The sequence below is a fragment of the Hemitrygon akajei genome, chromosome 22 (assembly GCF_048418815.1).
Source record: "Hemitrygon akajei chromosome 22, sHemAka1.3, whole genome shotgun sequence".
NCBI lineage: Eukaryota > Metazoa > Chordata > Chondrichthyes > Myliobatiformes > Dasyatidae > Hemitrygon > Hemitrygon akajei.
In genome coordinates this window covers 56127369-56154935 of record NC_133145.1, presented here as the reverse complement: position 1 = coordinate 56154935, position 27567 = coordinate 56127369, and the positions used below count along the sequence as shown (strand labels likewise).

Here is a 27567-nt window from a genome sequence, read left to right as displayed (position 1 = left end):
GCTTAATTTTGTTTCTAAAACAAAAGCTATCATTGATCGTGTGGGTAGTCAGAGGCTTTTTCCCAGGGCTGAAATGGCTGCCACAAGAGGGCACAGGTTTAAGGTGCTTGGAAGTAGGTACAGAGGAGATGTCAGGGGTAAGTTTTTTTTAAAGAGACTTCTGGATGGCTACATGGAGCTTAGTAAAATAGAGGGCTATGGGTAAAGCCTAGGTAGTTCTACAGTAGGGTCATGTTTGGCACAGCTTTGTGGGCCGAAGGGCCTGTATTGTGCTGTAGGTTTTCTATGTTTCTAAAAACTAATTTTCAGTTCAAAACAGTAGTAGAATTACTGCACATTCTTCATAACATTTTAAAAAATAAAGAAACAAGAAAAACATTGCCTAAATTGAAAGGAATTAAGGCCATATTTATATTGTAATACATATACCTGGAGCAGGCAATACCCTTATAAAGTCACAGAGTCATAGAACACTGCAGCACCGAAACTGGCCCTTTGACACATCTAGTGTGTGCTGAACTATATATCCCATAGTCCTCCATATCCCTGTATCTATCCAAATTTCTCTTAAATGCTGAAATTGAATCCACATTCACCACTTCTGCTAGCAGCCCGTTCCACACTTGCACCACCGAGTGAAGTAGTTCCCCTTGAACGTTTCACTTCTCGCCTCAAATTGTAGTCTCACCCAACCTTAGTGAAAAAAGCCTGCTTGCACTTTGCCTATCGATACCCCTCATAATTTTGTATATCTCAAACAAATCTCCCCTCATTCTCGTATGCTGTAGGGAATGAAGTCCTAACCTATTCAATCTTCCCTCGTATCATCTCAGATACGAAGTCCTGGCATCATCCTCATAGATTTCTCTGCATTCTGTCAATCTTATTGACATCTTTCCTAGTCCTTTGAATAACAATGTTTCTAAACAAGTCCCACAGCAGGCGAGAGCATCCAAAATGGGACTATGACTCAGAGTTGTGCATTTTCTCTAACTTGAAACCACTGACAGGCAGAACAGAAATCAGTTTCACGTAAAGTTCAGGAATGACTCTGCCTCCTGGACTGTGATGATATTCACATCAGCGGCAGTGCCGTTAAGCGGGTGGTTGCCCGAGATTCAAACACTCCACTGTGCTGTGCTCTATGAGTAGAAAATCGAAACCAAGGTAACGAGAACCTACCATTCATTAGGAGCCATTCTCCTGTCAAAGATACGAACTGAACCATCACCAAGGCCGCCGACAATCAGGGAACGATTGGAATCGCAGGAAAGACTGGTCACGCAACTATCTGCCCCAGTTGGAATATCCTACAAAACAAACAAAAACAGGTGATGCTGAAAGAAAGTGGAAAATATTTCAATGTGTGTAGAGATTGCCACCTTCTTGAAAAACTCCACAGGCAAGGGATTACTTTTTAAATGCAGTTTCTCTTACTCTGGAAATAAAAGTGGTGGTCAGCTTGGGGTAGTAGCAGTAGTGTGATCACTTGAGTCAAGTAGAACGTTCTCCTAACAGCTTTCTGGGATGTTAGGGTGCATGCTGTTGCACGGGCTGCTACCCCTTGGTCCTTGACAGACTGGGGTCAGGGTCCAGAGGATGGAATGCCAGAAGACCGGGGACCCGTCACTGCCGCCCTTCCTCCCCCTTCACTGCCGTTGTGATATGCTGTCATCTTCTGCTGGCTCCACTGTGGCAGCCAATCTGTGCCAAATTCCACAAACCGCAAATCAGCTATTCTCTGTTTGGAGGTGTTGATTGAGGAAGGATGCTGGAGTTAATTCCTGCTGAGCACAAGCCTGCAGAGTACCTTCAAGGGGAATAAACTCACTACATTGGTTCTGTTCGAGGAAAAAGCATGGCAACTGAGAAATCAAAGAACTCAGTCCGCACTATCCTTGTTGCTGACGCATAACCAGATTCAAGTTTAAATGTCATTCACGCCAAGAACAAGAAAGAGCTTTAGCTTTGAATGGTGTGGGAAGGGAACACAAAGACGTGATTATTTTGCAATTTTAGTTGCATTCAAGGAGCTTTACAGATAGGTAGAAGAGGGCAGGATCCTCATCGTGCACTCTGGTGAAGGCAGCTGTTCACTTACTAACCAGCAGAACAGATCAGCACTGATGAACCATCGTCTGGTTACAAGAGGTATTACATAAACTCTGCCTTTCAATCCAGAGAAAGTCTGAGCGCACACTAAAAATGGGTTCATTCCTAGAAAGACTGATTAATTATCTACACTGTATATTTAAAGATGCAGCACAGTAACAGGCCCTTCATGCCTAACAAGCCCACACTATCAAATTACACCCAAGTGACCAATGAACCTGTTTATCTTTAGTAACGTGGAGGGAAGCTCATGCAGTCATGGGGAGAACATACAAATTCCTTACAGACAGTGGCAGAATTGAACCCAGGTCGCTGCACAACGCAATGCTATGTTGACCACAATGTTACGCTCCAAATTATGAATTTCCTAATCCTGAATCTCATCGACTTTGATGATGAACTGAAAATGATTCTATGCAAGGCAGTCAAATCAACTGTGTTAGAGTGTGAAATAACACACGTTTTATTATAATTTTGTACTTTGGATAGAAGAATAAGATTACAATTTCTTGCCAGTGAGAGTTCTGCTATCAGGTCACCTACTCAACGCAAGTCCTGATGGAAAATGTCTATAAGTGCTGGCATAAAGTTGGGATAAAAAGGATTACTTGCCCATGGGCTGAGTCGGCTGTGCAGGCTCAGTACTTCATAGTTTTGTGGGAAGTCCTACGTCACCACACAGGCATTTTGTCTGGTGCGGATACTTTCAACCAGGTGCTGGGCGGGGAGGCAGAGATACTGGAGGGAATATAGCTTAAATTCAAGAGATTTCCTGGACAGAGAGACAGTGAGTGGAAGAAGAGATAGAAAAAGAAGTCCTTGAGTTTGGGATGGCTTTAGATTTGCATTGGTTGCAGTCCAATTGGATGGTTATTAAATCACTAATACAGCCAGGCAGAGAACAAATAATATCTTGTCAGAGGCACTTTTTGAACAAATATATTTTCTTGTTGTATTTATACCTGCAAAACTTTATTTTGGTTGAAACATGCATTAGGATATTGCAAACTGTTTCAGCTTCCAGCCAGATATTGCCATAATAGACAGGTATTTGAGCAAGCTGAGGTGAGAAAAGCTTTGCATGATTCATTTGGAAAATCGGATTTTCCAAAATTTGGGAATTCTACCCAAAGCGAGCTACTAATGAATTGACAAGTAGCTCAACCCAAGTTTAACTCACTGGATTAATCTGGATATTGCATCAGTTATCCACAGAGGAACCAACAAAATGGTATTATGTCAATTCTAGTTGGTGCATTATTATTCCTACTGTGACTCTAGATAGCCGTAAAATGTAGCAGCGTCCTCAAATCAGTTACTATGGGGACATGAGGATATCCTAATGATGGAAAGATGGGTTGAGCCACTGATATTTCTCAGATTCCTTCAAACATCAGGCTCCTGAACCAGCGTGGATAACTTCACTCATCTCAACACTGAACTGATTCCACAACCTAGTCTCACTTTGATGCCCCATTTAGCTATACATACTGAAAGCACACCGGAAGCCTAACTGAACGTTTATTATTATCGAATCCTGGAAACCATCAGGGAAACTAGTCTACATATCTGCAGCTATGATTCTACAAGGACTCTACAACTCAGGTTCTCAATATTATTTATTTGCACAGTTTCTCTTCTTTAGCGCATCGGTTGTCAGCCTTTGTGTGTGATTTTTCGATGATCCTATTATATTTCTTTGTTCTACCGTGACTGAGATGATGGGCTGTCGGGACTTTTGAGACTTTCTTTTAAACCGTGCCATGGACTGCTCTTTATCAGATTACGGTATTGCTTTGCACTGTTGAAACTATGTGTTATAATTATGTGGTCTTTGTCAGTTAGTCTTTTATCAATTATGGTATTGTCTGCACTGTTGAAACTATATGTTAACTATAACTATATGTAACTATGTGGTTTTGTGTAGCTCTTGTAGCTTTAGGTTTGTCTGATGGGTTTGTAGTTCCTTTCCGGGGAACGTGCTAAGACGGTAGCGCGATATCGATAAGCAGCAGCCGCTCCGGACTCTGGAATGGGGATTACCAAACGTTATGTGGTTTTTCTTGTGTGGTCTGTTTTGTGCTTTTTCGTGATATCATTCCGGAGAACGTTGTCTCATTTTTTAACTGCATCATATTTGTGGTTTATAAATGACAATAAACTGAATCTGAATCTGCCTGCCTGCAAAAAAGTGGATCTCAGTGCAGTACAAGGTGAAATATGCATATGTACTTCGATAATAAATTTACTTTGAACTTTGACCTACAATTTAAATATCCTGCATAGAATGGAACTAAAGTGATAAAGCTCACTCTATATCAGCTATAATGCTTGTGAGATTTTTGCATAACCTGGACAATCTAATACAAGAACAAGAGACATCAATTGGCAAATTGTATTGGTTTCTTCTTGTGACATGTACACAGATACAGTGAGAAACTTGTCCTGCACACTGTTCCTGTAGATCAATTCATTACAACAGTGCACTGAGGTAAAACAGTAGCCTAGTGCAGAATGTGGTTACAGAGAAAGTGCAGACAATAAGGTGCAAGGGCATGCACTGTAGTCTGTGAGGTCGTGAGCTCATCTTATCGTTCTAGGGAAGCATTTAATAGTCTTATAACAGCAGGACAAAAACTGTTCTTGAGCCTGGAGCTTTCAAGCTTTTGTATCTTCTGCCTGATGGAAGGGGTGGGGGGAAGGGAGAGGATGTCCAGGGTGGGTGGGAGTTTTGAGTATGCTGGCTGCTTTACAAGGCAGTGAGAAGCATACAGAGTCCACGAAGGGAGGCTGGCTTCCTCGATGGTTTCCAGGACTCAATAATAATAAACCTTCAGTTAGGCTTCTGGTGTGCTTTGAATACCCATAGCTAAACAGGGCATGAATTATAGAATTAAATCTCTCTTTAGCAGAAGGGGAACTGAAAATTATTGCAGCTTTAAATCAATTTTCCTTTTCCTTGGCAAGGCATTCACCGGCACTAGCTCTGAGAATAAGTGCAGACTGTAGACATGATCTATTGGCACGGAGTTATGGAATAAGACATTTATCATATACCATGAGGACATAATTGTTAGTTTCAATACGGTGTCCCTGTTCATGAGAGTTCCCATTAGGGACAGCTTGGCCCTCCTGCAGTCAAGGTTCGATAAGGGTCCCACTGACCTTTTTGAACACATTGACATACTTCCTCTGTAGGAGGAACTACTATGAACAAACGGACAGAGTGGCCATGGGAGTGCCCTTATCGCCAGCTATTGCTAATTTCTACATGGAGTTCATTGCCCTTACACCCCAAATGCTTCTTCAGATATGTCGATGACACCTACGTAGTGTGGCCTCACGGACTCCAGGCAGTCCAACAGTTCCAAGACCATCTGAACAGTGTACATCCAAACATTCAGTTTATGATGGAGAAGGGTTACCTCCCATTCCTGGACATTGTAATATGACGGAAACTGGGCAATAGCCTCAGGTATAGCGTCTATTAGAAACCCACTCACACTGACCTGTACCTAACAATAACAGCCACCATCATGCCTCCCAACATAGAGCAGTTCTTTCTACTTCGATTAACCACGTGAAAACTATTTTGCACCTGGAGAGTCTCCACGAGGAAATTAGATGATTACACACGATGTTCCTGCAGAATTGCTACAAGGTGAAGGAAATCAATCGAGCCCTTAAAAGGGCCAAAAGAAAAACCAGGAAACCTAACTACGAGGAGGAACCTGTCGCTACTGCCTGTCTTCCCTATATTTCCAAGGTTTCTGGAATGATTGCCAGGATCCTGAAGAAATTCCAGATTAGTACCATCCACAAACCCGTAAAGAAGCTCAAATTACAGCTTATGTGGGTCAAAGATGACCTGGGACTCAGGTCAGCTGGCGTTTACAGGATTCACTGTGAAAGCGGAGCAGCGTATATCGGCCAGATGGGACGCACGGTGGAAAACCCCATCAAGGATCACAGGAGGTGTATTTGTTTGGGTTCGCCTAAGAAATTGGCAGTAGCAGAACACTGCATTTGTAATAGCCATAGGATTGACCTTGACGGCACAAAACTACTATGCTGTGCCAATGACTTTTAGGAGTTCCTGGTGAAGGAAGCCACCAAAATAAAACTAGAGGAAAATAAGTTTAACAAAGACAAAGGTTTTGCTCTAAATAAGAACTAGAATTTGACTGTAAACAAGGTGGGAGAGTGGAAACCTAATTGGTTGAGGACTAACCAATCAGGAGGGACAGACTACAAGGGGTATAAATACCACCGGCAGACCCAGTCATCATCCCTGAAGAAGATGGCAGAATTTGTCATCGAAATGTCGGTTATATTTGATACCTGTACCTGGCTGGAAGCCTGAGAAGAGCTTATTCATCATATACATTGGGAAAGCGCTAGATTCTTTTTCACAATGGGATACTGCTTTGTTAACAAACACAAGAGATTCTGCAGATGCTGTAACTCCAGAGGAACAAGCACAAAATGCTAGAAGAACTCATCAGGTCAGGCAGCATCAATGTAGAGCAATGAACAAATATTTGGGTCAAGAGCCTTCATTAGGACTCTTTTGATGAATCCTGATGAAGGATCTCGGCCCAATCGTCAACTGTTCATTCCTCTCTATAAACGCTGCCTGACCTGCTGAGTTCCTCTAATATTTTATGTTTATATCACTGTATTAATTATGCTTCTTCCATTAAGTGCACTATTAGTTCTGCCGAGATTCTTGGTAATGATACTCTGAAAAAAAAGCAACAAACCTACGCCAACCATTATAGTGTTAAGAAGGAAAAACAACTGAAATGTAGGTTGAGCCTCTGAGACCTTAGGCCTGCGGTTTAAAAAAGAACTCAGCTTCACCTGTGGTATCAAACTCTTAATGATTAACCAAAGGAAAATACTGCAGATACAGGAATTCTGAAATAAAACAGAAAACATTGGAAACACACAGCAGGACAAGTATTGTCCATGGAGAGAGAAACAGAATTAATGTTTCAAGTTCCGATGGAAGGTCATGGACCTAAATTGTTAATTCTACCTTTCAGTCCACAGATTCTGCCTCACCTACTGAGCAGATGCAGTATTTTCTGTTTTTATTTTTTTAACATTCGGCAGTGTAAACACTTGTTTTGATCTTCTAAATTCAATACTGCCAAATGTACTTCTCTACTGTAGAATCTACAGCTGCACGATCCCCTAGGAGACAGTCCAGCTGCACGTGAGTCTCAACCATGGGGTACGCAGAACTTACTTTGTACTCTCTGTAGTTAAGCATACACGTCTCTCCATCAGAAACAGGGGTTTCTTCAACGGGTTTATAAACTGACAACATTAATCAGTAAATCAAGTCACTACTGACAGCAATTTCTTAAGTTCCTTTTTTGTTGGTGATCTGCAGCAATTTTGCTGAGAAAGTCAAAGTCCTGGATTCATGTGACACGTGTGCAGCTACTCATCAGAGTCCTGATGAAGGGTCTCGACCCAAAACGTTGACTCTATATCCCTTTACGTAGATGCTGCCTGACCCGCTGAGCTCCTCCAGCATTTTGTCTGTGTTGCTCTGGATTTCCAGCATCTGCAGAACCTCTCGTGTTTAAGATCAGGTTAGGAATGCATCTCAACAATAGTAACATATAGTGGACACATAGGACAAAAACATTCAATCAGTAATAGCTCTTCATGTAATATTGTTGCCTCCCCCAAGCTGTCAGGCTGGTCAACACGTCCACCCCAGCACCATTACATCCGTAGCAGCCACTCCTCTCCACAGCCCCTCAGCAGCCTTCATCCATTCCCCCCATGTACTGCCCCTTTATGCATACACTCTACACCTCATCTATCACTATCCCATGTGTTCAGATGCCCTGCTGCTACCTGGAAGAGTTCCCCTTGCCCAGAGTCACTTTACCATTTCCTGTCAGCCACCTAATGTACAGATACTCCTGCACCCAGTGTCAGTTTATGTACAATCAGCCTATGTATATAAGCTAATCTTGCGTACCGTATACACAACCATGCTCAAACAGTTACTCATACAGTTTGTTTCACAGGATTGCCTTTATCTCCAGAAGTCATTAGGAGACCAGTTTCCTGCTCCAATCCACCACCATTCCAACACCCAAACAGAAAGCAAGCTCTTCACTGAGTGAACAGCATACAACATGGTAAAGAAGTTTAGACTAAACCACACTCAAACAGTTTCTCATACATTTTCTTTCGCAGGATTGCCTTTATATTCATTGTCTTTTTTATGCTTATTGTGCTCTTTTGAATGTTGCATCGGATCTGGAGTAAAAATCATTTTGTTCTCCTTTACCTTCGTGTACTGAAGAATGACAATATACAATCTTGAATCTTGAATCCATCAAATTAAAATACTGTACATGATGGTTACACTAAGCATAGAGTTTACCTGTACTTTCATCTCTCGGTCTGTGTCCCAGATTCGAATAATGCGAACATCACCAGAAGTCATTAGGAGACCAGTTTCCTGCTCCCAATCCACCACCATTCCAGCACCTAAACAGAAAGCAAGCTCTTCACTGAGTGAACAGCATACACATGGTAAAGTAGTTTAGACTAAACCGCAAGATTTTATTTTCGCCGTCACCGTCATCACATCCTAAACAGCATCGAGAAACACACAAAACTGCAGATGCTGGAAACCTGAAATAAAACAAAAGCAGAAAATACTGGAAGATCTCAGCGGATCAGACAGCATGTGTGGACAGTAGATTGTCAATCTTTGTTTCTGCATAATTTTACATAAACTCTACAGGATTTCTTTATTTTCTTGTAAATGCCTGAGAGGATGGTGGTTTTGTATGGATATGAGAAAGGGAATATCTCCGATTGTGTGAGGGTAGGTTTGTGGTGGAGGTAAACTGTCCAAGAAGACATCTGGTTAATAGGTTAAAGTGGGCAGTTAGACAGGGAGAATAAAAGAGGCACATAAAAGCCACAAAATGGCAGATCAGATATTGTCAGTGAAATTAAACAAATAGCAATAATTTTGTGATTTCCACGAACATCAGAGGAAACCCACCACTAGAGACTGCCCTACACATCCCTCCCTACCTTCTCATCAATTTAAAACCAACTTGTCTTTTTCCCTTCCGGGGACGGCACGGTAGCACAATCGCTTCACAGCACCAGAGATCATTGATCAGGGTTCGATTCCCACTGCTGTCTGGAAGGACGTGATCTCCCCATGACCGCGTGGGTTTCCTATGGGTACTCTGGTTTCCTGCCACATTCTAAAGACATATGGTTAGTGTTAGTGAGTTGGGGGCAGGCTACGTCGGTACTGGAAATGTGGCGACGTTTATGGGCTGTCGCATATCGCTAATGATGATGTAAGCAATGCATTTCACTGAATATTCTGATGTTCACGTGGCAAGTAAAGGTAATCTAATCTAACCCATAGTTCTAAAGATGGCTTATTAGGTGAACATTCATTCTGCTTCCCTTATCACAGATGTTGCCCTAAGCTGTTAAGCCAGTATTTGATTACTTAAATTCACTTTTTGGTAACTTTTGACAAAATAACTGAACCTTGCAGGCTTTTTAAGAATCTTTTACAGAAATGTTCAACTATTTAACTTAATCTCGATTTAAAAGAAAAATAATCTATACTAACATAGCAAAAGCGATTCTCACTTTACAATATAAATCGTGAATTTTGCCTGACATTTAACGCATAACATCTGTAATGATGATCACAACTTGATACGTTAAGTGAGTCAAGATGTACTTGCAGACAAAGAAAGTTACAGAAATATGTATTCTACTACTTAAGCTGTTTTCTTTAATCAAAATGGTTTAGAACATAGAACAGTAAAGTACACTACTGGCCCTTTGGCCCACTTTGTACTGGTGACCCTTTAACCTACTCCAAGATCAATCTAACCCTTCCCTCCCACATAGCCCTCCATTTGTCTTTCATTCATGTGCCTATCTAAGAGACTTTTAAATGTCCCTAATGTATCTGCTTAAATCATCACCTCTGGCAGCAGTTTGCATTTCTTTTAACCAGAGATGATTCAAACATGACAGAAGGATGATATTTCTGTCTTGTTTTTCCATTACGTTTATGGAAACCTTCCATTAATTCAGCTTGTAATATTTTTGAAGCCCGTTGGTACAGAATTATGTGATGATGTAAAGCTGGTTGGGAGAGAGTGCTGTGAGGAGGACTGCAGAAACTTAGACAGGTTCTCTGGTTGTACAAGATGATGATGTGGCCACACTGTTCAGTTTTAGTCACCCTGTTATAGGAAAAGAAGTATGATTAAGCTGAAAGGGGTGCAGAAGAGATTTACAAGGACTCCAGGAATCAGAGTCATAGAACACTACAGCACAGAAACAGGCCCTTTGGCCCATCTAGTTTGAGCCAAACTATTATTCTATCAAGTACCATCAGCCTATACCTGGACCATAGCCCTCCGTACCCCTTTCAACTATGTACTTATCAGCCTTCTCTTAAATGTTGAAATTGAACCATGAAGCGAGATTGATGAAGACTGGTATATGCTTACTGGAGTTTAGTGGAATGATAGGCAGTCTCACAGATATGCAAAGGTGAGAGTATATAATCAGGGTTGGCGCTGGGAAGCCTATATGCTGGAATCCAGAAACAGTGAGCCTTGCCTTGGGATATGGGAACAACCATCCAGCACAGAGAAGATGGCAAACGTTGTGCTCAGAGAGTTATAAATGTTTGGAATTTTCTGCTACCATGATGATCCTCAGTCTTTGAGGGTGGGGGGTAAGGGAGAAGCGAGGGAGGGGAAGGGAGGGGGGGGAAGGGGGATGGTGAGGTGGGGAAGGGAGAGGGGGGAAAGGGGGATGGTGAGGCGGGGAAGGGGGAAGGGGGAAGGGAGGGGGAAGAGAGAGGGAGAGGGGAGGGAGAGGGAGAGTGGGGGAAGGAAGAAGGGGAGAAAGGGAGGGGAAGTGGGGTGGAGAAGGTAGATGGGGAAAGAAGAGCGAGACAGCAAATTTTCTTTAATTTCCTGAAGGTATGTGGTTGATTGAAATCTGGAAGCACAATTAATAATGGCAGAGAACTGCAGCCCTACCCCATCATTGTAGTGCAGAACACAACATAAATATATTAATGTCCTGCACCCCGGAGCATTCAGTATTTAATACTAATACAAGCTAAAAAGAAATGTAAAGAAATGCACTGTTTAAAATTCCTTCGGGCATCCTACTCATGATGCATGCAGAGTGTGGGCGGGTAATGTGCTGAAGACTGGGGATTCCCTGTAGAACTCCTGCTGATGAGTATGAGCACTGTGTTGTAACTGATTAATTCGTACAGCACCACAAACCACCCACACAAAATAAAAGGTTTTAAGAGCCAAAGCAGAGCTCCTACACTATTCATGATGCACTGCCTGAGCAGATTTATCTACCTAGCCATTGAACTATTTACTACTTCAGATTTGGACTCTCGGAGTTAAGGCTACTACAATTAAACATGGCTATTCAAGGAAGAGCCTGCCATTTGTTGGTAGTTATTCCAGCAGTGTATAGAACACAACTACACAGCAGCAGTGTATAAAAATTAATTTAAATAACTCAAAAGGCATATCTATACTTGATTTATCTCACTTGCAACATTTCATGGCAACTTGCTTGCTTGGAAACAACATAGCTAGATGAATGTTTTATGCCACCTTCAACAAGCATGTCATCAATACATTTTTTTACATATTTAAGTAATAAACAAAACCAAAGAACTAAACCATCTCCACAGTTTCTCTTCCTGGTGCGCTGGCTTTGAGGATTTATGGCCTGGGTCTCTAGGTTCCCAAATGACAAATCACATTCTGAATCTAAAGCATTCCGGTCCCTTCCCTTCATACCATTGTTTGATATTTTTCAATTCTGACCAAGAGTCCACACCCAGGAAGGTAACCTTCTAGGAAATGCTTTATTTGCGAATATATTTACAGCCATTTCAAGATTCAAGATTGTTTAAAGTCATTTTGTGCACACAAATATAAGGAGAACGAAATAAATGTTACTCCGGATCAATCACAGAAACAAAGCACAAAAGATAAGGTAAACAATAATAATAATACAAAATACACAGTAAATATAAACACATAAATAGCTTATATACATAAGGTGACTGATGGGAAACAATAAAGTAGTGGTGGGGTTAATGAGTGGAGGTGTTGCTCAGCCTTACTGCTTGGGGAAGGTAACTGTTTTTGAATCTGGTGGACCTGTTGTGGATGCTCTGTAGCCTCCTCCCTGATGGGAGTGGGACAAACAATCCATGAGCGGGTGGGTGAGATCCTTCATGATGTTACTGGCCCTTTTACAGCCCCCTTCTATGTACATGCCCTTGAATGTGGTTAGGCTAATGCCAGTGATGCAGTGGGCAGTTTTGACTCTTCCTGTCTGCTCTAGTGCAGTTTCTGTACAATGCAGAAATGCAGCTTGTTAGGATGCCTTGCACTGTGCATCTGTAGAATGATGTGAGCATAAATGTTCCAAGTCCAGCTCTCTTCAGCCTCCTCAGAAAGTAGAGGCATTGGTGAGCTTTCCTGTCTGTGTAGGATGTGCTCTGGGACCGTGAAAGGTTGTGTGTGATGGGCACTTTCAGGAGGTTGAAACTGCTCGCAGTTTCCATTGCTGTACTGTTGATGTAAAGAGGGGTGTGAATGGTGGGAGTTCTCCTGAAGTTGATAATCATCTCCTATGTTCTCAAGCTCTCCACCACCTGTCTGTAGGTTGTCTCATTACTGTTGGTGATGAGCCCCACCACTGCTTGTATTAATAATGCTAGTTTGCGTGCTTTTTAAGAACAATTTCTTTACTGAATGGAATAAATCCACTTCATGAACTAGTAAATATGAGTACGTTGAGAAGATTTTGCTTTATTTTGGTTATTTAATTTAGGGATACAACAAGGTGACAGACCCTTCCAACCCAACTGCACCCTACCAATCTGTACATCTTTGAAATGGGGGAGGAAACTGAAGTACCCACATGGGGAACGCACAAACTCCTCGCAGACAGTGGTGGGAACTGATCCCAGGTCGCTGGTGCTGTATTAGCATCACATGAATCGCTACGCTACCATGGCGCCAAATGTCAAACTAAATGACCTTAGTAGTGAGAACTGAGGGATGGCCCACGCCCAGCATGTTCAATTTATTGTTGCTGCACAGTAAAAAGTGTTCACTTAGTCCACACGTCATATTTTCTTGCAATAATATTCATTTCATCTGTCAAAGGATAGTGAATTTGTGCAATTCATTGCCATAGGCAGCTGTAGAGGCCAGGTCATTAAGCATATTTAAAGCAGAGTTTGACAGGTTCTTGATTAGTCAAGGTGTCAAAGGTTATGCAGAGAAAGCAGGAGAATGGGATAGTAAGTCAGCCATGATGGCATGCTGGAGCAGACTCAATGGGCTGAATGGCCTAATTCTGCTCCCATGTCTTATGACTTAAAATGCACTGCATTTAAAAATGTGGAATTTTTATTAAGGAATTAATGTTTTCTTTGGGCTCTCAAGACATTCATTCTTGAATTTGAGTAAAATTGGCAAATTGCTTTATTATTATCACATGTATCGAAGCACAGCAAAAAAACCTTTTGTTTGTATGTTATCCATACTGATCATTTCATTACAATGGTGCGCTGAGGTAGTACAAGGGAAGGGAAAACTATATCCAAACTATAATGCTACAGTTACAGAGAAAGTGAAGTGCCAGCAGACAAGAAGGTGCAAAGCCATAAACAAGGTAGATTTTGAGATTAAGGGCCTGTGTTATTACTAGGGGACTGGTCAATAATCTTGCAACAGGAGGATACAAGCTGTCCTCGAGTCCGGTGGTATGTGCTTTCTGGCTTTTGTATGTTCTAAATGATGAAGGGGGAGAGAAGAGAGGGTAGGTGGTGTCTCTGATTATGTTGGTTGCTTTATTGAGGCAGTAGGTATATACGAGAGTGCAGAAAAGATGACACTCTAACTGCAACACTCACACAAATATATATTTTGTGACCGCTTTATTTGATACATCTATATATCCGTTCATTAGTGTAAATATCAAATCTCTTCCAGGAAGCATTGTCTACACCCTCACTGGAGTTCATTCCTGGTGTGTAAACCTCCATACAATCAACAAATCTTGAAAATGACGATTTTTGATTCTGTTGACAATTAAGCTTTCCTGTTGGCAAAATAACTCAATGCATAAAAGCATGAAGATGTAGTCAAGAGGTTCAGTGGTTGTTCAGACCAAACATCAGAATGGGAAAGAAATGTGATCTAAGTGACTTTGACCTTGGAATGATTGTTGGCACCAGATGGCGTGGTTTGAGCATCTCAAAAGCTGCTGATCTCCTGGGATTTTCATGGATAACTGTCTCTAGAGTTTACAGAGAATGGTGTGAAAAAGCAAAAAATACCCAGTGAGCAGCAGTTCTGTTGTTGAAAATGCCTTGTTAGTGAGAGAGGTCAGAGGAGAATGGGCAAACTGGTTCAAACTGACAGGAAGGTGATAGTAACTCAATATCAACCACATGTTACAATGGTGTGCAGAAGAGCTTCTCTGAATGCACAACACATTGAACCTTGAAGTGGATGGGCCACAGCAGCAGAAGGCCAGAGGATTCCATCCCTGTACCTAATAAAATGGCCTCTAAGTGTATATGCTTTGTGCTACATTTTGCACCTTATCAAAGATACCTAACCCAGACAAGCTACAAATTATTCTCTGCTAGTTGGCATTCACTGTCACCTCAGGGATTACGATACACAGCTAGATCACAGCTTGGTTAGCTCACATTGTGTGACCCTCCATTAAAACAGTATGTCATGTCAAAAATTCTCAACGAGTTGTCATTTAAGTCACAAAGTGAAAAATGAGGTGATATCAACAGCGTGGATAATGAGATCCTATTCTTAAATTACTTGAGTTATTTTGTTTCTAATCACAGACAGTTGACCTTGGGCTTGAGTCTTTTTAACTGTGGCAAAAGTGAGAGATTTTTATCACCGTCATTCTCTGCAAGTCGTCACAGAGTCACACTGTACAGAAACAGGTGATTCAGCCCAACCCGCCCATGTTGATCAAGATGTACCAGGTTACCACTGTCTGGTTTTGACAATGCAGCTGTTCATCTGGATTCTTAACTGTTGTGCAAATCTCTGCCTCTATCACCCTTTTAGCAGAGCATTCCCAACTCTGGGCAGAGAAGTCTTTCCTATATCCCCTCTAAACCTCTTTCTTGCTTCTTAACTGGTCACAGAAGGTGTACAATAAGAAAACAGTTATCAATGTCAGTCCTATTTAATGCATTTCATGGTTTTGTGGACCTCCATCACATTACCCCTCAGCCACCTCTACTTCACGGAAAACAAACCCGGTCTTCCTTGGACTCCTCATATCTGAGATTCTCTGTCCCAGGAACCATCCTCTGCACCCTCACTGGAGTTTATTTCTGGTGTACACCTCTATACAATCAACAAATCTTGAAAATGACGATTTTAGATTCTCGTTGACAATTAAACTTTCCTACTGGTAAGTAAATATTGTTGCAACCACTTGCTTTTGTCAACTATATCTATAACAAAACATCATTTTATTTTATTTCAAGATACAGCACCGTAACAGGCCCTTTCTAGCCCAATGAACCACACTGTCTATTTACACCAGTGTGACACACTAACTCGTTTCTGGAATGTGGGAGGAAACTGAAGCATCTGGAGGAAATCCATGCCGTCACGGGAGAACGTACAAAGTCCTTATAGACAGTGGCGGAACTGAATACGGGTTGTTGATGCTGTAAGAGCCTTACGCTAACCATTATGCTACTGTGCTGCCATTCCTAGACAATTCACTGGAGTGATAGCAAACAGAATGTGATAACAGACCATATCAGACATTTTAGTAAAGACTTAGCTAAGGAGGTACAGTAGGTTTTGAGGAGCATTTTAGAGAGAGAGGTAAAGGTGTTTAAGGCTTTGGAATATAAGTCACCATCATTACGTTGTACAACATAGTGATCAAGGTCATTTGACCTGGTCAATTTTCTACAAAAGTGGCTTGCCACTGCCTTCTTCTGGGCAGTCTCTTTACAAGACAGGTCACTCCAGCCATTATCAATACCCTTCAGAGACTGTCTGCCTGGCAACAGCGGTTGCATAACCAGGACTTGTGACATGCACCAGCTGCTCATATGACCCTCCACCACCTGCTCCTATAGCTTCACATGACCCAGATCGGGAGGCTAAGCAGGTGGTACACCTTGCCCAAGGGCGACCTGCAGGTTAGCGGAGTGACCTTACACCTCCTTTGGTAGGGATGTTTCTCTACTCTGCCACCGGCGGAAAATAAGCAAGACCCTTAAAGATACGTTGATGCATCTTCTAACTCTTCCTTGTTCTCATGAAATTTTATAAATCTGAAACATTAATTCCTTTTCTTTTCACAGATGTTTCCTGCCCTGCTGATTATTTCCAGCATTGCTGTTGTGGTTGTACTCCATATAATTGCATTTTGATTAGGTTATACCTGCAGTGAAAACACCATTAGACTGACAAAATATTTTAAGAATTGAGCCTTACATACATTTATTTTATGGGATGGAAGTCAATGATATTTTCAGACAAGCCAATTGGAAACGGGGTGGGGGGGCAACCAGGAGGCAGAAGAACACCCAATGGGGTTGTTGCAAATTTGTCAAAATAGGTACTGAAGCTATTTAAAAAGAACGAGTTAATAGATTTTTAATTATGCATAATTAATCTAGATTTCAAAAGATCCAAACATGATTACTGACGTTTATAAGCAGAAAGTGGAAGATTGCCGAGTACTCCCAAGATTAACAGACTGGCAGGAGCAACAATACACTGCAGTCAACCATCTTTAATTTCAGCACAACATCTTCATTTATGAAAGCACCTAGATAATGGTTAGAGGCTGCAAACTTTATGAGTGCACTATGATTAGAAATATTGCTGAGAAACTCTGTTTAGGAAATAAGTTTTTGTTTGAAAAAGTAAGCCATCATAGAAATTGCTAAACAACAGAAGTGTGCACTTCTACAGATGTGGAGAACATTCTGACCAGTTGCCTCACAGTCTAATATGGATGCTCCAAAGTTCAAAGTCAACTCATCATCAAAGTATGGATATGTCACCAAATACTACCCTGAGATTCATTTTCTTGCAGGCATTCACAGTTGAGTAAAGAAATACAATAGAATCAATGAAAAACTACGCACAAAGACCGACAAGCAACCAACATGCAAAAGAAAACAATGCGCAAGATCGGAAGAGGCTGTGGAGGGTTGTAGCTTAATTACAGGCACAGATCTCTCCACCATTGAGAACATCTTCAAGAGGTGTTGCCTCAAGAAGGTAGTATTCATCACAAAAGGTCCTCACCATCTAGACCACTCCCTCTTTTTGTTTCTACTATCAGGGAGGAGGTACAGGAGCACCAAGACACACACACACACTATTTAGAAACAGCTTCTTCCCCTCTGCCGTCAGATATCTGAATGGTCCGTGAACATTATTGCTTTTGTTTTGCACCATTTTGTAACTCACAGTTAGACTATGTCTTTGCACTGCACTGCTGCTGCAAAACAACAGATTTCAGGCCATACAAGTCAGTGATAATAAATCTGAACCTGATGGGGAAAAAACACAATGAATTTGTGCAGTTGTTCGCTTAATGCTTCCTTGCTGGGTAAGGGCTCATCAGGAATCGACATAGAGACAATTCCATAAGGTTTTCAAATAAATTACCCAATGTAGAAAGTTCAAAAGTTCAAAGTAAATTTATTATCGAAGTACATAAATGCCACCGCGCACAAACCTGAGACTGCGAGCATACTCAATAAATCCACAACAGAGTCAATGAAAGACCGCACTGACCGGGCGTTCGATCAGTGTGCAAAACACAACAAACTGTGCAAATACAAAAAGAAAGAAATAATAATAATAAATAAATACATAAGCAATAAACATCGAGGGCATGAGATGAAGAGTCCTTGAAAGTGAGACTGTGGATTGTGGGAAGATTTCTGTGATGGGGAAGTGAAATTATCTCCTTTGGTGCAAAAGCTGATGGCTGAGGAGTAATAACTGTTCCTGAACCAGGTGGTGAGGGGCCTGAGGCTCCTGTACCTTCTTCCTGATGGTAGTAGTATGGTGAGAGTATGAGCTGGGCGGTGGGGGTCCGTGATGATGAATGCTGCTTTCCTGTTACAATGCTTTACGTAGACATGCTCAATGGCTGGGAGGGTTTTACCCGTGAATGACTGTGCCCTATTCACTACTTTTTGTAGGCTTTTGTAGGACAACATGGTGTGGTTGATTTTCAAAACTGCAATTTTATGGAAGCACTTAAGAACCAAATGAACAGGTAATAGCACAAAGTTAGAAAATCAAGAATAGGAACATACATAGCAACAATGTGGTTTAGTTTCAATGCCCATTATGAGACCTTTCTTATTTCCATAAATGACTTGATGATAGGTCAGGAGAATCAATATTGAGATTTGCTATTAATACTTGGTCATTAGAGCAATATATCAGAATCTGCAAGAAGACAGGTAGATTAAGGCAGATAGATTACAAATGGAATTTAAGATGGATAAATGTGCTACAGTACATTTTAGGGAGAAAAATAGAACACAAATGGAGTATAACCAAAATTGTACAACTTTCAGTGGCACGGAGAGAAAGAAAAACCTGGCTTTACAGATGCAGGTACCTTTATAAGCTTGATTAATGATAGGTAATCCATTACAGTTAATTGGGATTCTGCTTTGGCTTTGAATAATCACACACTGTGTACAGCACAAAAAACAAGCTTTTCAGATATTTCTATTTAACAAGAGCTCTATCTAATCCTATCAACAAATCCTTTTCTTTATTTTCCCCTTTTGTGATTAGCTTCTTGAATCTCAGTGGTCAGTTTATTAGGTACACCTGTACGTCTGCTCGTTAATGCAAATACCTAATCTGCCAATCATATGGCAACTACTCAATGCATAAAAGCATGCAGACATGGCCGAGAGGTTCAGTTGTTGTTCAGACCAAACATCAGAATGTGGAAGAAATGTGATCTAAGGGACTCTGACTGTGGAATGATTGTCGGTGCCAGGCAGAGTGGTTTGCGTATCTCAGTATCTGCTGATCTCCAAGGATTTTCACAGACGTCAGTCTAGAATTTACAGAGAATGGTGCATAAAGCAAATGACATCCAGTGAGCAGCAGTTTGTGGGTGAAAATGCCTTGTTAGTGACAGAGGTCAGAGGAGGATGGCCAAACTGGCTCGAGCCAACAGGAAGGTGACAGTAGATCAAATAACCAACCATATGTTACAAAGGTGATGTGCAGGAGAGCATCTCTGAACCTCCAAGTGGATGGGCTACAGCAGAAGACTGCAAGCTGGTTCCATTTCTGTACCCAATAAAATGGCCACTGTGTGTATATGCTTTGTTTTTTCATAGCAATGCTGCATTTTGGCTGGTCTACAGCAGCAAAAGTCCAAACCGGATTCCACTCCTGTACTTAATAAAGTGGCCACTGAGTGCATCTATGCAGAAACTGTATAAGATATCGGTTAAGCAATTGATGGAGATATATGTCTACTTCTAGTCACCTAAATAAGATATTAAAACCATGCAAAATCTGATATAGGTTAGGTTACGAAGAGACTTCAAAAACTAGGGGTATATGAATTACAGCAGAGAGGGCGATTTTTCAAGTAGGCGAAACTGAAATTAATTTTAAGATTGCTAAAAATTTAAAGAACTCCATTAGAATAATTTATTAATGCAAACATTTTCTTTCAGTACTGCAGTGGCCCTTGAAGCTGAATTAACCTTGTGCTTTAATAAGGAATTACGTAAACACAGTAAAAAAAAGAGAAAAGGAAGGGAAATGGAACACACAGAGGAAATTCTCATGCCATTGCCCACTAGATATCAAGTGCAAAATTGTACTTAGAGGAATCAACATGAATCTATGATCTTAAGTTGTGATTCACCATTACTGAGTCAGAGACACCTAAGATTTGAGTTGACAAACTATTAGATTCCTGTGTGAGCATTAATATTCACTGGTATACATTTCCTCAAATACTCTCTGGAAACTATGGGGCTGTTTAAAGCTTTTAACATCTGATTCAATTCTGCCAAAATTTCTTCTCCATTCTCTTTTTATCCCCGAGCATGTCAAATCTGGTTAAAACCAAGCACTCAGACCATTACATAACAAATTATCTTAGTTGAATGCCATTATGCTATTCGCTACTCGGTATGTTGAATTACTATCAGGCTTCTTCAGAAATACTAAAAGGTTGAAAAAAGTGAAACTTAATTTATTTCTCATTTCTGCTGTAGACTTCATATTAAATAACTTTCTACAATTGCCTCATCACTCACGAGATTCACCAGGAATATAGTTATAAAAGCTTTTCTCCTTCAGCCTGAATTCCACACACACCGACAATGCATTTTTTACCAGCTAAAGATGCCTGCAAAAACCCGAGTGCACTCTTCACTGCCTACACTAATTCCCTTGGCATCACTTGCTCATTAATTCTTCAGGATGATTCATTATTTCCAGCTTTATACACAAGATGCTGGAAAGTAAAAAGGAATTTCCTCTCTAATGTACTTCTTGTTAAATCAATAATATATGCTCAGAGACCCCTCACTCAACCAGCCAGAGCTTTCATGTGCTTTCCTCTTACAGCTTTGAACTTGCAAACTTTCAGCCATCTTATGACCAATATCTTCACCAATGACTAGACTGAGTTTTAGAATTCCTAATTTTATGCCTCAAATTTCCTTCAAGCCTACAGAGATATACAATTATGAAGCAGAGAACTCACTCTTATCATTGGCTGAATGATGGAAGTGTTATTGACAGTATTATTAAGGCACTACTTAATTATCAATAACATGCCCAACAGTGCCCAGTTCACATCTCACCAGGACTACTTGGGTCCAAGCTACAGACATCAGGTGAGTGAGTATAGCTAATGTCAAAGCAGCATTTGATTGTGCATGGCACCAGAGCCTTAAATGGAATGAAAATTAAGAGAATTCACCAAGGGAATTTTACCTACCTCAAAGCAAGATGACCAATGTCATTGGAGGACAATAATCAATCCATTGGGGCTACGCTTCAGGAATTCCTCAGCATAGTGTCCTGGGCCCGATCATCTCCAGTTACACTATCAATGATCTATGCACCAGGAAGGGGGAGTGGGATGCTTGATGAAGATCACAGCATGTACACTTCCAATTAGAGCTCCTCATAGAATGAACACACAACAACAGTTCAGACACAATTTTGTTTGGATGATGAAATCCCAATCACACCAAACAATTGGAAGGCAAAATCAGATTAACTCCTCATGAAATTCATTGGCCTAAATACATTGGTTAGATGAACAGGTCAAGGCTGGAGCTTTTGAACCACCTGACTCATCTCAGCTTCCTTCTTCTTCAGACCTTTACCTCTTCCAGCTATCCTCTCCCAGCTTCTCACTTCAACTTTCTTCGCTCACTCACCTTTTCACCTCATCTGGACTCACCTATCACCTGTTAGCTTGTACAATCTCTCCTCTCCTCACATTCTTCTGCCCACAACTGATAACACCAAGGAAGGTAAGAGCAGGTAGTGCAAGGGAACGTTATCATCTGCAAGGTGCCTTCCAGGTCAATCGCTATCTTGACTTGGAACATCTTACCCATTCTCGCATGGACAATAAAGCAATGAGGTGGCAATTTATTTTACTTTATTGTATTTAGTAATACAGCACGGTGTAGGCCCTTTCAACCCTTCGAGTTCGCCATCCCAGCAACCCCGACAAGCCCAATTAACTCCGATCCAATCATGGGACAATTTACAATGACCAATTGACTTACCCAGTAGATCTTTGGAAACTGGGGCACCCAGGGAAAACCCATGCTCCACGGGAAGGATGTACAGAGACTCCTTACAGAATGGCGCCAGAATTGAACTCTGGAAAGCCCCACTAACCACTACACTACGGTGGCACACCAACAAAGGCTGTGATGATCACATTGCATGAGAGAATTAAAAAAGCAGGAGAAACAGATTTCTCAAATGATCACAAATCTGAATAAAACTCATAGGTAATACTCCCGACTGATAGGAATTTCTTCATTGAACTTTAATTTATCCATAATGACATTTGGTTCCGAGTTACGAAAATTTTGCCCACATTGAGTCCACATGGGAAGAATTAAAGTAAGAAATATAGTCATGTTATGTAACTACAAACACGCCTACTACATACAGCACATAATCTGTGATACAACCCAATGAAGAGCTGCCAGCGGAAGTGCCGGAGGCGGGCTTGACTTAAATATTTAGGAGAAATTTGGGTAAGTACAAGGATGGGAGAGGTCTGGAGGACTCTGGTTTAGATGCAGGTCAATGGGACGAGGATGTTTCTCTATCTAGGAATGGTTCACCATTGCCTTTTATCATGATGAACTCTGCCTGGTCTGTTCTGTTTCCAAAATTTATTTCACATTCAAACACCCCCTTGTTTTAAGACTGTAAGATATAGGAGCCGAATTAGGCCATTTCACCTATGGGCCTGCTCTGCTATTCCATCATGGCTGGTTTATCTTCATTCTCATTATCTTCAACCCCATTCTCCTGCCTTCTCCCCATAACCTTTGATGCCCTGACTAATCAAGAACCTATTTAATTTATTCATGTGACTTTTCACTCCTGCCCAATGCATTAATTTTATTTGAATGGCACTTTGGTGGGCGGAGTTGCAAGGGTAGAGAAAAAGAGCATTCAATTGCTAGAAATTAAATCGCTAAATGGTTTACTAACACGTGTACTTCGAAACATACAGTGATATGTGTCATTTGCATTAAACAACCAACACACACAAGGGTGTGCTGGGGGCAGCCCGCAAGTGTCACCACACTTTCCAGCACCAACACTGCGTGTCCAGAAAGCTCAATAGAAGAACACAGAACACAACAAGCTACAAAGCAACAACAGCAGAGCAAGCCCGTTCCTCCCCTCTCACTGACACATTCACAGTTCACTAACCCCAAGGCAGTCTGCTTTCTTCAGCCTCTAGCCTCCAACACGCTCAGATTCAAACGTAAGCACATAGACATTGGGCCTTCGACTGCCCCAGTGGACTCACAGAAATTCACAGAGCCAGGACTCAAGTAGCCACTGGACCTTCACTTCCAGAATTCTGATTTCATCCTCCAGCCTCGATCCTTGGCAATCAAGATTCCACTAATCTCCCAGATCCTTGTCCTGAAAACCTTGACCTGACCCCTATCGGCCTTCTCTGATCCCAAAGCTATCCCCATGAACTCAAAAAATATTTAAAAAATCAACTAAAACCTGAGCCACCGCCTCAATGGTGGTCACAGCTTGGCATCATCAGCTTCAATTCATTACCACAGTGCATTGAGGTAGTACAAGGTAAAACAGTGTGGAATAAAGCATTAAAGTTACAGTGTAAGGGAAGTGCGGGTAGATATTAAGGCAAAAGGTCATAATGGAGTGGATTGTGGAGTTAAGATGATGTCTTGTACTAGGGAACCGTTGAACAGTCTTATAATAATGGTATTAAAGCTATCCTTGAGCCTGGTGGAAGTGTGAAAGAAATTTCACTTCACTTCATGTAATTTTTATCAGACGGCAAGTCACTTTTACACAGAATCAAGATGAATATTGCATGTATGTAAATTAACAGAGCAGTAACATCTTAAATGTCATTTCTGTTGTCAGTCTTCTATAAATCAGACAATTCATTTCATTCATAAACTTACTTCTGTTGGATCTATATGGAATTTTGAGGCATCTTCAAAAGATGATGCCTCAAAAAGGCTGCAACCATTATTAATGACCCCTACCACCCAGGACATGCCCTCTTCTCATTGCTACCATCACGTTTCTGAATGGACAATGAAACCATGAACACTCCCTCAGTGTATTTTCCCCCCCTCTTTTAGGACTACTTATTTTTTTAAATATATACTTCCTGTTGTAATTTATGTATTTTATTACTACAATTGCAATGTACCGGTGCTGCAAACCAACACATTTCACAATAAATGCCTGTGATATTAAACCTGACTCTGATTCTGGTCAAGAGGTTCAGTTCTGGTTAAAAGTGATCTAAATGACTTTGGCCATGGAATGATTGCTGGTGCCAGACAGGGTGGTTTGAGCATCTCAGAAACTGCTAATCTCCAGGGACTTTCATGCAAAACAGTCTCTAGAGCTTACAGAGAATGGTGCGAAAACAAAAAACGGGTCAGTGAGTTGCAGTTCTGTGGGGGAAAACTTGTTAAAGAGAGAACTCAGAGGAGAATGGTCAGAGTGGTTCTCTGACAGGAAGGTGACAGTAACTCAAATAACCACACAACATAACAGAGGTGTGCAGAAGAGCATCTCTGAACATACAACATGCCGAACCTTGAAGTAGATGAGCTATAGCAGCAAAAGACCGTGAACATACACTCAGTTAGCATTTTATTAAGTACGGGAGGTACCTAATAAGTGGTCACTGAGTGCAGATTACACTGGTATCATAGCTTGTGGATGCTTTTAGGCAAAATTTGATTTTCAGCCATTTCCTTCACTAACAGGGCAATCTTAAAACATGACAACAGGTTTGCTACACACCACTGGAGAAAAATCAAAGTTAGTTTACATATCTGGCAAAATATATCTACTTGTAGATAGTACTTTTAATTTTTAAAAAAATGTTGAGGCAATTATATAACCTTTCAATTAGCCTCGTAATAACCTGCCATTTGAGCTACAACGTGGTACATCTGGTCTAACGACTACATACAATTTGAATGAGGCATTCACCAATTACATTCTATAAAAACATTAAGCTGCTTCTATTTGCTGAATATGTACTAGTAATGGCAAAATTGGGAAAACCGCATGACATTAAATGGTAATTGAAGCTTTAGAATTTGGAGATTAAACAGATAAGCTCAAGGTAACTCATGAATATCTCATAATTTTCCCTTCCTCCTTGACCACAGCAGGAGTTTTATTTTTCTATTTTTATTGTTTATTTGGAGATAAAGCACAGTAATAGGCCCTTTTGGCCCAATATGCCTGTGCTGCCCAATTACACCCACGTGACCAACTAAACCACTAGCCCGTATGTCTTTGTGATGTGGGAGGTCATGCAGAGACCGTACAAACTCCTTACAGACAGTGGCGGAACTGAACCCTGGCTGCAGCCGTTGTAATCGCGTTACGCTAACCGCTTCGCCTCGGGGAAGGTAGATGAAATTTCAGATCATCTAGACTGCTGGATAAACAGCCTGCCAGACACAGAGTGCAAATGGAGAAACAAGTTATTATCAGTAACCCACAAAAGTCCCATAGGAACTCACAACCCACTTCCTGAATAATAATCTCCATTAACATTTGGATTATGCCTTGTAGTACAAAATGCTGCAGAAACACATTCACATTGAAATATTTAATCCTGTCATTAGGACAGGCTTGCAGGAGGTTGCTGTGTGCAGATTTCCTGCCCCTTTTCACGCACAAGTACAACGGTGCTTTCTAAAAGTCATTCATTGCCTGAAAGGCACTTCGACTCAAGGCTCTGAACTGCAGAAAATAAAAAAAGCTTTTCTTTGTTTAAGTTCATTTAGGATGTGCTGTAATCAGAATGAGCCATCATGAAATTTTGTTATTAAGAACCAGCATAGATGGTCTGAAGATAAATCCTGAGAAGTGTAAGAATCGCAGTTATATAATGTGTTTTTCTGTCTTGAGATTTTATGTAAAAAGCTGGTGTGAATAATAGGTTCACAAAAAGGTTACCATTATGCATTATAAAGCTCTTTGAAAACTCATTTCACCAGCACCAGCCTCTGAATTTCAAGTTAATTGCAAATTATATCCAAGTAATAATTGTTTCCAAAAGAATAAATCTACATTTACATACTTTTATTAGCATGAGCAAGTTCTCACACGCGCAACATGGTTCTAATTGACAGAAGTTGCGGTTTTAACGGTATGGATTGGATGATACATGAGTAATTAAAATGAGTAAGATTGTTCTATGTAAATTTGATTAGGTTAATTAGGTTCGCCAATGCATTATTATTGAGGGGAGAAGCAGGGAAAATAGAACAAGCCAGTTATAGCTTTAAACTTTTGCTGACCCTTCAAGTTATTGCACAGTAAATTATGCAGGCAAAGTTAATTACACTGTACAAGAGATGAACTTATGGTAAACATAGAAAACTGCCCAAAGGAGCCACAATTTTAGTTGTAACTCTGAAGAAGTTGTAAAAAAAAATTACAAAAAAGTCAAATACAAACTTGCATGATTAAAATTGGAACTAAATATCTTCCCAGAAAACAATGTTAATAAAACCAGTCTGTAGAGATTCTGTAAGAAATCTTTTCACCAAGCTCTGGTTATTTCAAGGCAATCACCAAATGCACTGATTGGGCTGAATGGCCTGTGTTGCAATTTCTTTGTAATTCTATGCAATAATTCAAAAGGAAACCAGTTGGTACCCAGATCGAATGAGACATGGAGTAGAAACAAGTTTAATTACAACTTTTTGCTCAGTCAGAGCACATTTAATGAAAAAAAATTAAATGATAGATAACTACAGCATCAAGTTCCTGCTTTGGTGCAGTAAGTACTTGACAGAGTGTAAATTTTTCAAACTCATTATCAAAATAGAAAATTATGAACTCGCATGGATCTTCTACCCGAGGTGAATAATAATTTTAATTCCGAGTGCATGGAGTAGAAACAAACATAAATCAAATGGAGCGGCCTGCTAGCTAAAGATCACACAAGAAATGAAATTCCGCTCCTGGCGTTGGAGAATACCCAATAAACTAAGGAAGATAAACCTCATTTGCATTATAATTCTTTAGTTTACAAGAAGCCATTCTCTTCACATTGAACTGGGTGGATATACCAGCAGAGGACTTTTACTGTATTGTCAAAGTCATGTTAGTAGGTGATGCTGAACAGCAACGGTACTTTCTCATATTTAAAATCATTGGCAAATTTACTAGGTATATGTGTGCACTGTTCGGTAATGCAAATATCTAATCAGCCAATCAAGGCAGCAGCTCAATGCATAAAAGCATGCAGACATGGTCAAGAGGTTTAGTTGCTGTTTAGACCAAACATCAGAATGGGGGGAAAAATATGATCTAAGTGACTTTGACCGTGGAATGATTGTTGGTGCCAGAAGGGGTGGTTTGAGTAGCTCAGAAACTGCTGATCTCCAAGCATTTTTGTGCAAACAGTCCCCAGAGCTTACTGAGAATGGTGAAAGAAACAAAAAAAAAACCTGACTCGTGAGTAGCAGTTCTGTGGGCGTAATTGCCTTGTTAATGCAAGGGATCAGAGGAGAATGGCCAGACTGGTTCACAC

At 40.8% G+C, this 27567-nt stretch overlaps 1 protein-coding gene across 1 annotated transcript in view; it reads right to left on the bottom strand.

Moving 5' to 3' along the window:
* rptor (regulatory associated protein of MTOR, complex 1) overlaps positions 1 to 27567 on the bottom strand; it is a 483948-nt gene that overhangs the window by 22078 nt on the left and 434303 nt on the right. Inside the window, exons 29-30 of the mRNA XM_073026287.1 lie at positions 8528 to 8634; positions 1183 to 1310 (exon numbers count right to left, since the gene is read on the bottom strand). Coding sequence (XP_072882388.1) covers positions 1183 to 1310; positions 8528 to 8634 — 235 coding nt within the window. The remainder of the gene's footprint in view (positions 1 to 1182; positions 1311 to 8527; positions 8635 to 27567) is intronic.